Source organism: Pseudorasbora parva, chromosome 25 (genome assembly GCF_024679245.1).
Source record: "Pseudorasbora parva isolate DD20220531a chromosome 25, ASM2467924v1, whole genome shotgun sequence".
Lineage (NCBI taxonomy): Eukaryota > Metazoa > Chordata > Actinopteri > Cypriniformes > Gobionidae > Pseudorasbora > Pseudorasbora parva.
In genome coordinates this window covers 23,436,495-23,450,874 of record NC_090196.1, presented here as the reverse complement: position 1 = coordinate 23,450,874, position 14,380 = coordinate 23,436,495, and the positions used below count along the sequence as shown (strand labels likewise).

The 14,380-nt window shown below is 37.6% G+C and overlaps 1 protein-coding gene across 2 annotated transcripts in view; it reads right to left on the bottom strand.

The window, feature by feature from the left end:
* The window catches only part of septin15 (septin 15), a 36,174-nt gene that overhangs the window by 19,779 nt on the left and 2,015 nt on the right, over positions 1-14,380 (bottom strand). The window contains exon 2 of one of the 2 annotated variants that reach the window (XM_067437072.1): positions 11,201-11,300. In XM_067437072.1, the coding sequence (XP_067293173.1) occupies positions 11,201-11,300 (100 nt within the window). The remainder of the gene's footprint in view (positions 1-11,200; positions 11,301-14,380) is intronic. The other variant, XM_067437073.1, reaches the window with a different exon arrangement.

The following is a 14,380-nucleotide window of genomic DNA, read 5'->3' as shown; positions in this document are numbered from 1 at the left end:
TATGCATTGATAAATTCTATTAATCAAAATTAGTATTTCTTGTTGTTTAAACTGACACACTAAAAATGAGAGGGCAAAAATGCAGATAAATTGGAAAATGAGACGCAGATGATCTAATGCCCGTATGATATCAGTTGATATCAGTCCTCAACCTTCAACCCTGACCTCCTCATTTGTACCCTCTCCCTCTCTTTGCCAAAGCAGGAGCAGTTCCCAGTGTGTCCTATGGAGCCAAAACGGTTCAACATCTGCACACACACACACACTTAAAGATTCTCTGTGCTATGCCAGAGATAACACACAGACACCAAACCCACCCTCGGTCTGTTAAGTAAATTTACTCCTCCATGCCCCAGGCTACGTGGACTTACCTAAACAAGACAGAGTGACTGGACTGTGAGAGCATCTATGTGTTTGTGTGTGTGGGGGGTGGGGTGGAAAGACATCACCGACCAGTGGAAGAGAAGTAAAGGGGGGAGGATAGACTGATAAAGAGAGACAGAGTGTTGTTTGGTCTGTCTGCACTTACACTGGCATTTTAATGGAAGCCATGTACCAACACCCAATGGAAAAAGGCATCTTCTCTTCTGCTAATATATGCAGTTAGCTTCATCCATGTATATGTATATAAATGTTGCAACCATTTATAAAATAAAACAACTTTTCATAATAATAATTTTAATTATTGTAGTGCACTTTAGATTACATAGCTGATTGGTAAAAGGGTTAGTTCACCCAAAAATGAAATTTCTGTCAATAATTACTTATACTAATGTCGTTTGACACCCGTAAGACCTCTGTTCATCTTCAGAACACAGTTTAAAATTATTTATATTTAGACCAAGAGCTTTCTGTTCCTCCATTTAATGTATTTACCGTATACTGTCCGTTTCCAGAAAGGTAATAAAAGCATCATCAAAGTAGTCCAAATGTGACATCAGTTATTCAGCATTGTCTTCTCTTCCTTGTTTGTGTTCAATCCTCAAATGAAGATTTGAATGGTTGTGAATCAGCGGACTGATTCATGATTCGGATCTTGTGCAAAACTGCCAAAATCACGTGACATTAGCCCCTTTTACACTGCGATTCCGGCAAATACAATGCGACCCGGCATTTGTTCCCGGGCCGCTAGATTTGGTCCATTCACACTGCCAGCGAAATACCGTAATATGTGCGCTTTCACACACAAACCGTAACGGTCCCGGAACGAGTTGACACGTGACATCCTGATGTGACGTATAATGGCGAGCGATCTCAGCTTCAGCGCGGATAGTAAGGAGCTCCGTGGTCTCGACTTGTGTCCAGTTTGCGCACATTTCTGCTTGTTTAATTTTAGTTTCTTTTGTATACGAACACTCTCTGCGTTTAAAACATCGACTAGCTCTTCTGGCACTGCAGGGTTGTATTATTGAAAAAACAAGCTCTAGGAGTCGCACGATAACTACGTACACGTTGCGGCATTAGTTTTGGCTTATGTTCACATAGCGCTCGTCCTGGGTCGAATACCGCAATGTTACTAGGTCCCCGACCCGGGTTCAATTCAGTAATCAATGCCGGGACGTGGTTGCTTTCATACAGAAGGTGACCCGGTAATGTTCCGGGAATATTGCAGGTCCGACATGCAGTGTGAAAGGGGCTATTGGCAATCCGAATTCTGAATCGATTAGCTGATTCATAACCGTTCAAATCTTTGTTTGAGGATTGAAAACAAGCACGGAAGAGAAGACAATGCTGAATAAAGTCGTAGTTCTTGTTATTTTGAGCAAAATGTATTTTCGATGCTTCAAGAGATTCTAATTAATCCACTGATGTCACATATGGACTACTTTGATGATGTTTTTATTCCCTTTCTGGAAAGGGACAGTATACCGTGCATACATTCAATGGAGGAGCAGAAAGCTCTCGGACTAAATATAAAATCTTAAATCTTAAACTGTGTTCCGAAGATGAACGGAGGTCTTACGGGTGTCGAACGACATTAGAGTCATTAATGACATAAATTTCATTTTTGGGTGAACTAACCCTTTAAAACCACATAAAATGTTTGTGAAAACATACTAAAATCCTATTGCTCAAACCATTTCCATAGGTTAGCTTGTGCTTAACCTGAACACACACACACGTAGCAGGATGCGTTCATGAAATCCTGATGCCACTGCTTTAACGGGTGAGGATGAGTAGATTAGCAAGCGTCTCCAGCTTCAGCTCCAGCTATCTCTAATGCCCCGTTTCTCCCTCTCTTTCTCTTTCACTCCCTCAGGGTAAAGCCAGACCCAATTAGCCTCATCCACTCTTTTAATTAAATATCGGTCCACATGATCTCTGAAAACGAGACACTTCAGTCACACAGCAAGGATCCAGGTCTAGTTCACAGTTGGCTGACCTTTATCAGACCCATGGATGAATGGAGTGAACTCACCTCCCCTTTTCATTTTGGTCCCTCTATCATCTGTCTTTTAGTACTACAGCACATGTGCCTCTCCAGCGGGGACAAACAGAGACACTGGAAAAGCATTAGATAGAGGAAAAGTTCTATAGTAGCGCTAATAAACTGGCACAACCACATAATGCAGATAAATAGACCCCATTTCCACTGGCTTTACATTGAACTAGACTCAGACAGGCTAACGGGAACAGACATTTCCGAATGAAAAGCCCATGCTAGCATCACTTCCTGACCCATGGTTTGACATGGTTAGCGTTTGAATAACCAGTGTTTTGTGCTGTATGCTGATACAGTATATCCTGCACCATCATAATGTTTTATTTTATTAGTTTTACATATCAAAAACATCATTAAACTTATTTGACCTAGTTTAGCTAGCAGAGCTAGAGCTGTCAAATTAGCATTACATGGCATAAACCTCAGATTGCACAGAAAAAATACCTTTACATTTAAAAAGATCCACTCAAAAAAAATGCAAATTATGTAAATAACCCTTGTATCATTTATAAGTAAAACTGTTAAAAATGTCCTTCCAGTAATTTAAATAAAATATTATTATTGGCAGTGTGGGGGGTAACACATTACAAGTAACTTGAGTTACGTAATCAGATTACTTTTTCAAGTAACGCATTACTTTTAAAATTTGCTTAAAGGGTAACTAAACCCCTGTTCACAGCCTAACTCCGCCCTCTGGCAATATTTGAAAAATGCTGCAAAAGTGGGCAGAGCCCAGCGGAGAGAGAGGGGACGAGACGAGGGCGGCGCTGAGCGGGGGGGCGTGCACCTGAGACCCGTAGTGACAACTTGTTTGACAGCTGTCAGACTCGCAAAGATTGATAGTGACTGGAGTGAGGACAGTAGTTTTGCAACAGAGCGGTCATCTAAAGTAGAGGACTTCTCTCCACCACCTTCACCTGAAGTGGAGGAGGGCGAAATGTCTGTAGACACAGAGTTTGTTGGCTCAAACTGCTTTAACTCCCGATGCATACGATGCTTTCATTCATTCATTCATTCATTCATGCTAGCGAAGCAGCAGCGCAAGAGAGAATGAGATCACTAACTAATCTATGAACACTGAACAGCCATATCCTTATACTGAATGCCACTAAAAAAAATCACAGGACCAATAAGTTCAAACCTAATAGCCTATTACAACAGATTTCCTCATATTAAATATTCCTCATGCATTAAATAAAAGTTAGACTACATACGCCCGCAGTCTAGCACGTTACGGATTTGTTGTTCGTTACCACGGCAACCATTTGCGTGTCAGGGTTTGTCTGAAAGCGTCTGAGGTATGAAAATTATCTGTAGACATGACAGGTGGCAAAACTATCAGAAGAAAAGCTTAACATGTACTTACAACTGCATTATATATCTGTATTTTCTTAATTAGGATGTTGAAAGCAAGTGAAGAGAAAGTTTCATTCATAATGTTTCTACTTCATTTAACATGAGCGCTCATACTGGACTGAAGCCGTTCTCATCATGTGATCACGGAAAACATTTCTCAGGGCGTGGTGAGCTCGTGCCAGGGGCGTGGATAGTGAGCCGTTGGAAGTACAAACCTACGTAACGAAGTACCATAACGTCCAATAGGAAAATTCAACTGCAGTAGCCACCGTTCAACCTTAAGAGGGCAGCACTAAGACGTTTTTATACCATATATTATAGAATTTAAACACTTTAAACCCAACTGTCAAAACATTTACTCGACTCAATGAACAATAATAATAAAGCTCCATTCTTGCAGATCATTAACTAAAAAAAGTTGTTCTAGGGTTTAGTTACCCTTTAAGAGTTTTTTAGTTTTTAGAGTTACTTTTCCAAAAAAGTATTGCAAGTTACTTTTTCACATTTATTTGACTGACCGTTCACTTCTTTGTTGTGTGTGAACAGGTTATTGCAGTTCTAGACTAAATGTGAGCATTTATTCATCTCACTTGCACAATAAAGATTAAGTACTACCCCAAAATTAATAAAACAGTTAACATTTTTTTCGTTTTTATTGCTGAGGTAAAAGTGTTAAACTTGTTAAACTTTTTTTTTCTCCTGCGTCCTGTTTTCCATTATCCAGATCGGCAGCACAGCTGAAAGCTTTGATTGAGCTGTGCCCTCTACTGTTTATTTTCACAAAAATATAACTTTTTTTGTTATGAAAAACAACACAATATTGAAATGCATTACTTTTCAAAGTAACTTTCCCCAACACTGATTATTAGATGAAAAATAACTAAAATAACTAAAACCTAAAAATAAGATAGAAATATTAAATAGAACTATTTCATAAATGAAACTAATAATAAAAAAGCACATTAAATTACTAAAACTAAAATTAAAATCAATCAATCAATCAATCAATCAATCAATCAATCAATCAATCAAATGTACCCATTTAGATTTAGAGATTAGTTATATATATATATATATATATATATATATATATATATATATATATATATATATATATATATATATATATATATATATATATATATATATATATATATATATTGTCTACTCTTATTCATTACTACCCTGACTGGACGGGTGGATGGGAGGACCGGGACAAATGGACAAACTTTCCAGGAGATTCCACACATTCTTCTTGACTTTCATCTATTTACCTCTTCCTGTCATCATGCTATGGGCCAGAAAGCACCCCAGGGCCCATTACTGGGCTCAGATATCCTGACAATCCCCCACCTCCGCCCCTTTTCCACCGCCCTACCCCCATCTAATCCCAGCTATCCCTTTCTTCCTTACTCACTCTTTTTCCCCTCATAAAAGGGGCTCTAGTACCATTGCCATACAGTTGCTTAACTTTTTAACAAACAGATAGCAGACAGAGAGTGAACGAGAGATCCACTACACCAACAGATAAACAGAGAACAACAGGGAAAACTACGAACATTTGAACTAGTTAGAAAAAGGATAGCTTTGAAAAACCCTCAAATCAAGTATTTACTACAGTTACTGATTTTAAAGCACGTGAGAATGCACGCATGGTAGTAAGTGTGTGTTTAGCTGGTTTGCGGATAGAGGGGCTCCTGTAGTGATAAGATCCATTGTTCAGCAACAAAGGTCAGAGTTCATCTCCGAACAGCCTGAGATAACAATCAGCAATACCCTGTAAAAACTCCCATGGACACACACAAACACAAAAGTCACATCAAATAGGAAAATCAATGTCGTATATAGAAAATAAGATCTATGAGGTGACACGTGTGATGTTACACACTGCATGTGCACAATCCATATTCACACTCTATATCATGTGTCAAACTTCGCTCCTGCAGGGCCACTGGAGTGTATAATACCTGTCAGGAGGTTTCCAGAAGACCTTGTGTGCGTCTCAATTAGCCCCATAGCTTCCTAGGTCATGAATCTGTATAGTGTAATGTGTACACCAATTATTGATGATAACTTGTTACGTATACATGCAACATTTCAGCCGTACATCAATTATAAATGTTAGCATCTATGCTCCCTGGTTTTCACGTGCATTGAGGAACTTTTAAGGGAGCGAATGTGTCAGTACACTGGTAGGATTTTGTGATTGAGGCCCCGTCCACACGGAGACGCGTTTAGCTGTATACGTATACATTTTGTACAGTATCGGCATTTTGGAAGCATGAATACGATATTTTTTGAAACCGGGTCCCAAAGTGGATAAATCTGAAAACGACAATCTTCCGTTTTCGTGTGTACAGCGAATCCGTATATTTTCTGAAACGGTGATGTCATCACACTACGTCCATCACGGTGAAAGAGTTAAGGGACACAACTGCGGGCACTGGGCATGCGCACATCAATATCGAGTCATTCAATTAACGTACCTGCAATATTATAAGGCTATGTTTTGGGTTGGAGTAGGTTTAGGCATTAATAAAACACATCTGTTAAGTATCAAATGTATTTATTGTTATTTTATTGTGAGATTTTGCCTCACCTCCGACCACTGCTATACCCCTGCTAGCCACAACTCTTCTTCTCCATTATTAGTGCATTTCTGTGGCAGAATTACAGCGCCACACATTGGCCTGGCATGCAAACTACATCGTTTATAGTTGGTTTCAGTAATCTCGTGTGGACGCAGATATTTCTTGAAACAAGGGAAAAAAAGATTGGATTGGGAAGGCTCTGGCTTCGTGTGGACGGGGCCTGAGATCACCCTTAAAATGTCCGACTCCATGATAAGTGCCCTGCCTACCGAACAAGGGAGCAAATGGAGATGCACTCCTTGGTTAGCAAGTGTGTTTATTAGGGTTAGAGCTACACTCTGCATAACAGTGGCCTCACAGGAAATTTGTTTGACGTCCCTGCTCTTTATTAACTCATGCTACGTCCACACCAGTGGTTCTTAACCCTGGTCCTGGTCCCGCACCCCTAATTTCTCAAATCACGCCTGATCCAGGTCATCAGCTAATTAGTAAAAACTCCCAAGTCGTAAAATGGGTGTCAGACAAAGGAGATCCTCAAAATGTGAAGGACCAGGGTTGAGAACCACTGGTCTACATTAATCTGGATACATTTAAAAATGCATAATTTTCTCTACATTCTGGTCTTCCGTCCATATGGAGAAGGCATTATTTTTCCGGCGAAAACTGAGCTTTGAAGAAGCTCCCCAAAGTGGTTACAGCATATTTTGTATTGTAGTGTGAATTGTCAAAACAGAAGTATTTGAAAATGATGAGGCATGTTTAGTCATGTGACATCAATGTATCCAGATTAATGAAGCTGTAGCCTCATGCAGACATGGTGGAAGTGGGTTAGACATTCCCACTTCCAAGGGCAATGTGAGATCCCCACATATACAGCTGGGGCATCTTCTGCCTTAAGCTATAGACCATGTTTCTGAGATGTGCATTGATTTCTTATTTTCGTTTCTGAACTTGTAACATACACACAGCATTAATAAAAGAGTAAGAAATGCTTCAACAGTTAGAATATTAGTTCTTCAAATGACATTGTTCCCATCCATATCCGTTTGTCTTCACACAAATAAAAGTCGGGTAAGATACACTTTCCACACAATATTAATGGGCTTGTAATTTCTTAGAAGGTCCAAACCAGCTTTCCAGCTTTTTTTATTTTAGTTTTTTTTAAAGCACTTTTGCATGTTCTCATTATGGATCTGAAACCTGTGGTTGAAATGACGCAGTTAGTTTAAACACCTCACTTCCCATAATGCGACAGAAAAATAAAAATTTCAGCGAGTTGGAGTGTATAGATATTCACTCAATGATTCAATTCATTTTCACGAAATCTAAATTCGGTTCAAGTCGGTTTGATTAAACTACATAGTTGTGTGATAATTCAAAATGATTCATAAACATGCTGAAGATAACAGTAACTAAAAGGAGAATTGGACAGACTGGGATGCAGATTAAGCGGATAAATAAAAAAATACAAATACTATTTGTAGTAAACTGTTAGTAAATATGGTTAAATCATTAAATCTGGTGTATATATATATATATATATATATATATATATATATATATAATTAGCAAAGCGGACTACACTGGAAATAGAACAGCAAAATTTTAACCATTTAGAAACTTCTAAAACAAAAATCTGTTCAACATGACAAAACTCATCAATGGCTTATGTAGAGTGAGAGAAGATAGTGTTACTCAATAAAATAGTGTTACTCTACTTCTTCATAGACTCATAGATTTTGAGAGTTAAGTAAAAGTCTGATGTTTAAAAAAATATTCCCATATTCGACTTGAATTAAACTTTAAAAGAAAGTTTGTTTGAAAACCTAAAGATACGCCAGTGTTTGTTTGTGCATTGGCCGATGTGTTGGCTAAGACATTCTGACAGGCTTAGCTCCATGACCAGGTTGTTAGATGACCTGTTGGCAGGCCATAGAGGGGAAGCTTTGGCTTCATAATCCAGGGATTAAATATCCTCTATGTGTGTGTCCGGGTTTCAGCCAGGGACCTTTTCAATGGACCTACAGCATAGTAATGTATGAGCAAAGTAGCAGCTCCTAGTGGTAGCTATGCTAACGCAGCCACATTAGACAAACTTCCCTTGCTGTTGAAAATATCTGTGGATGACATGGAATTCAACAACATGTCATGTCTGAAGACTTCAGCTACCAATTGGAAATATCATCACTTTAAAACATCAAGTTTTGTCCAAACACAGCTGTCGGAGTTGTTATTGAGAAGGAATGTAAGCAGCGCAATTAACGAAAACGCGTGAAATTTATACTGGGTTTTTTTCCTATTCGTTGCTTGTACAGGTGTGAATTCTCCTACCCAGTTTGAGTAAAGGCTATTAAAAGATAATTTGTACAAAGAAAATCATATTTTAAATAAGACTATTAACTGCAAGGCCTGCGTTACCACTTCCTTAGATAACTCCATTTGAAAAACAAACCTTGACAACTCTTCACATTTTCCAACGCTTTCTCCCTGAAGAAACATTTTGCCAGCTGGTGCGAGAGAGAAAGCTCAAGAAAGGAAATGCTTGTGGAAAAAAACACAAGGGAGAGAGAGAGGGAGAGCGAGGAAGAGAGAGAAAGAGAGAGAGAGAAAAGACAGGAAACAGGATTTTTTTCCTCCCTAAAATTTTGGAGGGAGAATTGGAGTCCACAGCCAAAGCACTGTAGTGTCCGTCAGGATGAGTGACAAGAGAACAAGACGACAGTTTTCAGCTTTGTTCTTTAAAAGGCCATTGGACGTGCCCAAGGACAGTTTTAAGTCTGAGGAAGATATATGATGTTATGTCTTCTGATACCAAACATCTCAATAGGCCGCTTTACAAAACAGGAAACTCCAAACTAGACAACTAGCCTATAAACAGAGGTCGGGAATGAGTGAGTGACAGTAACAACTTGGAAGAAGAATAGAGGAAAAGAGAACTAAATATATTATTTTGCTCCAGAGCTGGCAAGCAAACCCACTGCAAGCGCTCTTAGACACACACCCGGTTACTATGGTGAGGCGAGCCACAGCAGTTATGTCACCGAGATCCATATTTCCAATATAGCTTTAGTCACAGCATTCAAACCACAGAGAGAGCGTGTGATGATGACAATAGTATTGATCTTCCAAACACTCGTCATCTATCTACTCTCATATGTGGGAATGAACTTATTCGTTCATCAGCAAAAAAATCACTTTCATCCAAAGCCACAGATTATTTACTTAAAGTAAAAACAGAAAAACAGAAAGCTCATTGTATGTTATTCAACAAAACGAGATCCATTTGTGGCTCTCATGTATGCAAAGTAAGAACACTTTACTGTGTTACAGACATTTTTAATTTATTTTGAGTAATTTATAGTTCCCACTTCTGTTTCTCCTTGCTATATGAGGAAATATACAAATTTGTATGAAAATATTTATGCAAATTAAACACTCACATTTTATCTTTATATCTATGTGGGGGAGTTTATTTTAGTTGACAATGTACATTTTAGTTGTAACCTGCCCCAGCATGTGTGTCAACCATGTTACCATGTTATAATGAACTACCAAAAAATTAAAATTAAAATTGTCATTATGACATTAGCATCATCCTCATTTCAGGACATTAATGTGAACTTTAAACCCTCATGTTTTGATGTCTAGTAGCATCTTCTCTTCTCTGTAATTCTGTTACTATGGTTATATAGTAAACAATATATAACTGTTTATAAAACTTCAGCATTCATTTTGTTAAAACACTAATTTCACAACCTTGAGCACAAGACTTGCAATGCCATGTTATTGTTAACTAAACGCTTCCTGAACGTCTCGTAAATGTTTCCTGAACATTTACTAAATTTTTCATGAAGGCATAATTACAGTAAAATATATTAATATACACTACAAACCCAAATAAATTGGCTAAACATTTTTAAGTTAAGAAATTCTAAGTTTAATTAAGCAGAACTTGAAGATTTTTATTTATTACTCATACATTTAAATTTTTCTTACCTTAAAATATTTGAGTAAGCTAATTCTTACATTTAACTTAAAATGATCAAGTAATCTCAATTTATTTTGTATTATGAAAAAGATTTAACTAACTGATACAATAAGTTTAATTTATAAATACACTACCAAAGTTCCCACTTAAAATTAATCTTGCACAAAAAAAAAAACATTATATAACATTATATAAATGTACCATTTACTGTCCCTTTTGAGTAACCCATTTATTACTTATCATCCTTTAAAACCAAATAAGTTATTTGAAATAACAGTGATTTATTGTTGCATCTCTGCTTTAAAAGGTAGATAATTACAAGTTCAGGTGCCGAACCAAAGGTACCATAATGGTGAGGGGTTTTTTTTGCTTGACAAAATGGCACTCAAACCAATCAATTAATCTTAACTTGGGTTTTCTAAGTAAAAAAGCCATAGTATGTTAATAGTGCAGATTGATTGATTTAAATGAAAATAAATTACAAAGTGGCCACGATTTAGCAAAATGAGATAACAAATTATTATATTGTGTGCACGATTTACTTAAAACCAGGGAACGAATTAGTAAAACATGCTGATGTATAAGTAAGTCATGGGGACGAATTGTTTATTCGCGGCCACATAACAACATACATTTTTTCTTATGTACGGGGCTCGTTACAACGCAATTGATTAACACACTTTTTTTAAAATCTGATATAATGTCTAAAATTGTACAAAAATATATAAAACGAAACAACAAAAATCCCTTTATCAAACTGAAACATGCAGTCATTTCACAGAATGCATTCTCAGAGGTGAGCAAAATAATTTCGCAACTTACCGACAACCATGAGTGTGAACTCAAACCCCCTCTTCACGGACTTCCTGTACACCTGGTTGGGGAGGTTGGCGAAGCCGACATAACCCTCCAGATTCCTCTGCTGGAAGAGAACATAGCTTTACTCCACATTCCACTGATTAAAGAGCAGAACGGCTCCTCCATTACTGTTATCCCTCGCAAAACAGGGCTCAAGAAGACTTCAGAGGAAATATATTAAAGGCTGTGCTAATATTAACATTAGTTACGGTGGATAATGACTTAGCACAGTCAAACTCATAACCTAACATGCAGGGATACCACAACAAAGGATAACATGGAATTTGGCTAATTTGAGGATAAGTAAACAGATCTGCGTTAAGCACATATGAAAGGAACACACCAGAACTGCTTGCCCAAACAGCTTTTGGAAACCAAGAGACTGGGGAAGGTAGGACACACGGGATCTTGTGACAGACATGAGGTGAAGCCTATTTCACATGCTTATTTACGCTTCGTATCAAATCCATCATGAACTCAATGTCGTCATGGAGACAGTGAATTTCGCTCCAGATCACAGCCAGAGCCTTGTCCAGATGCAAGTTCTCCTTCTCAAGCTCCTCCATCCCTTTCTCTCCGTCGCTTTCCTCCTCTTGTAATCTCATGCTGTCGGAAGCGCAGCGCTGAAGCACACGCTAGGCGAGGCAAACACAATTGATCGCTCTGCTTTGGCTCCGCTGAGCTTCTCATGCATGGTAGGCCAATGGAAAACTAACTAGTAGGGGCCATACTGATCATTTAGAGACAGGCAGATAGTTTGAACGGGGAGGGCTAGAATCACCAGGGCGAGTTAACTCTTTTTAGCCTGAATGAATGATCATGACCACAAATGCAAGCCAATAGACTCTTTGGGAAACAGTGTATAATATGGTTCATGTAAAAATGTACATTTTGTCATCATTCTTGGGAGAAAGAAAATCATTAGGGATGCATGTTTACATTGTACTTGGTATCATATCGGTTAACGGCCGATAATTGTTCTGATTTATCGGTATTGTCGTTATTTTCCCTATTTTTACATTTAGATTAACTGTCATCACTTGATGCTCAATCAATAAAAACACTAACAATTTAATTACACTGAATACATTTATAAAGAGTTAATCGCTGATTAGTAAAGTCATTGCATCACTGAAGCTGCTGTTAGAAGCTCCGGTTCCAATAGACGGTTTTATCGGACACACGCACATTGCTACAGTTACGCACCTGTCCCGAAGTTAACTTCTGGTCTGTGTTTGTTTATCGATCTGGCTAGTGGATAGTATGGTGCACTACTCAGTATAAATACCTTTTTGACGTACTATTCTTGGATAACATGATATAAATATTAACAATCAAGCAGAGAACATATGACACCAACGCAAAACAGAATCTGGCTCTCCAAAAAGACTTAATCGCTTTATAAATGTCCAGTCTGACTGCATATGAGATCGGCGTCTAATGTAACTTGGACTGTATGTCTAATGTAATTTACTTGTTATTTATTTAGCTTGTTATCAGAAATAATCTACTGTAGAGAGGTAACTTATTCTGAGTGAATTTACACTTGGCATTAACATGCGATCACCTTGATCTGATCAGGCAGATTGGCTCATCAGTCGATCAGGACAGGGCGCATTAACAATTGATCATGTCAAGTGGTCGCCATCTGAGTAACTGATTGGATTTATGTTCAGTGCAAAATATTAAATTAGGTATGTAATAGGCCTTTATTATGGAGTGTAAAACAACTTTCGATTTAACCTTGATTAATGGCAGTGCATAGAGCACGGGATTTTTATGATGCATTCATGTACAATCAATCTCAAATAGGGTACTTTATCTATCAGTTTAAGTTTCCCAACATTAGTCTTATATTATGAAACAAAGAAACATGTTATTCAGACTCATTGCATTATTGAAAGGTGATCGCGTACAGAAACTGGCATTACACAGTCCTTAAAGGGTTAGTTCAAACTATTTTTTTTAATTCTGTCATTATTATTCACCCTCATGTGGTTCCAAACCCATAAGACCTTTGTTCATCTTTGGAACACAAATTAAGATATTTATGGCTTGGGAACGATATGAGGGTAAGTGATGACAGAATTTTTGCTTTTGGGTGAACTAACCCTTTTAGTGGGGTGTTTCCCCCCTACTCTATATTGCAGACAGAAATGGGAGATTATTTATAATAAACATGCTGAAACAACAAAAACATGTAAATTAAGATAATGTTGCAAAATTACAATGAAAGATGATAATGCATAAGAAAGATAACGCAGCCTCTATTGTTATTGAAATCTACCGGAAGTTAAGTTTGGGCCACAAAAGCACACGACAGGAGCAGTACATTTTCGTTATGTTGTTGCCGTTGAAACCGTGTTTAGAAACCCAAGACTCACGCTTAGGACTTCACATGCACATTGGTTCTTCTAGCCTGAAAAAGAAGCTAGAAAAGCTATTTGAGCATATGAAACAACATTTATAGGACAGTTCATATCAGATTTTTTTGCTGATTTCAAATAAGTTATTTTATTGTAAGTTCAGCAAGCAGTTTTTGAGATTCCAGGTTTCCCCATATTGGACTTGCTCTTGGATGCTGCTCTCAAAACAAAAATCCTGTCACTGTCACTACAGTTAGACAGAAAAACTTAATCATTATATTTAATTTTTAACATAATTAAATAATTTTAAATAGTATAGAATAGTACGTTATAGTTCTCAGAAAATAATCATCATCAGGCATCAGTAAATAATCATCAGCCAGAATTTGATGTCAGAGCATTCCTAAAATCATACAGCTTTGGAACGACGTGCATAAATTATAACAGAATTTAAGGGATAAATAACTATATCTTTAAAAGAACAATGCATCAAAATGAATTTGATACGAATCCTCTGTTTATGGACACTCGCATCCCAAAACGCAATTGCATCTTCTTCAAATCTATACTATATAATTCATATACCAGTCTATAAATAGCCACGCTCTGTGAACAGCTCAGGGCATTTTCCATGCTTTCCCTCTTGAAGCGCTCTTACATAACAGTAAGATTGATGTCATGGCCCAGCATGAGAAACAACACAACATCTGACCAGATGAGTGAATCAAATCATTGATTACTGAAGCCCTATCAATGTTAGATTGAAGGATGCAAATAG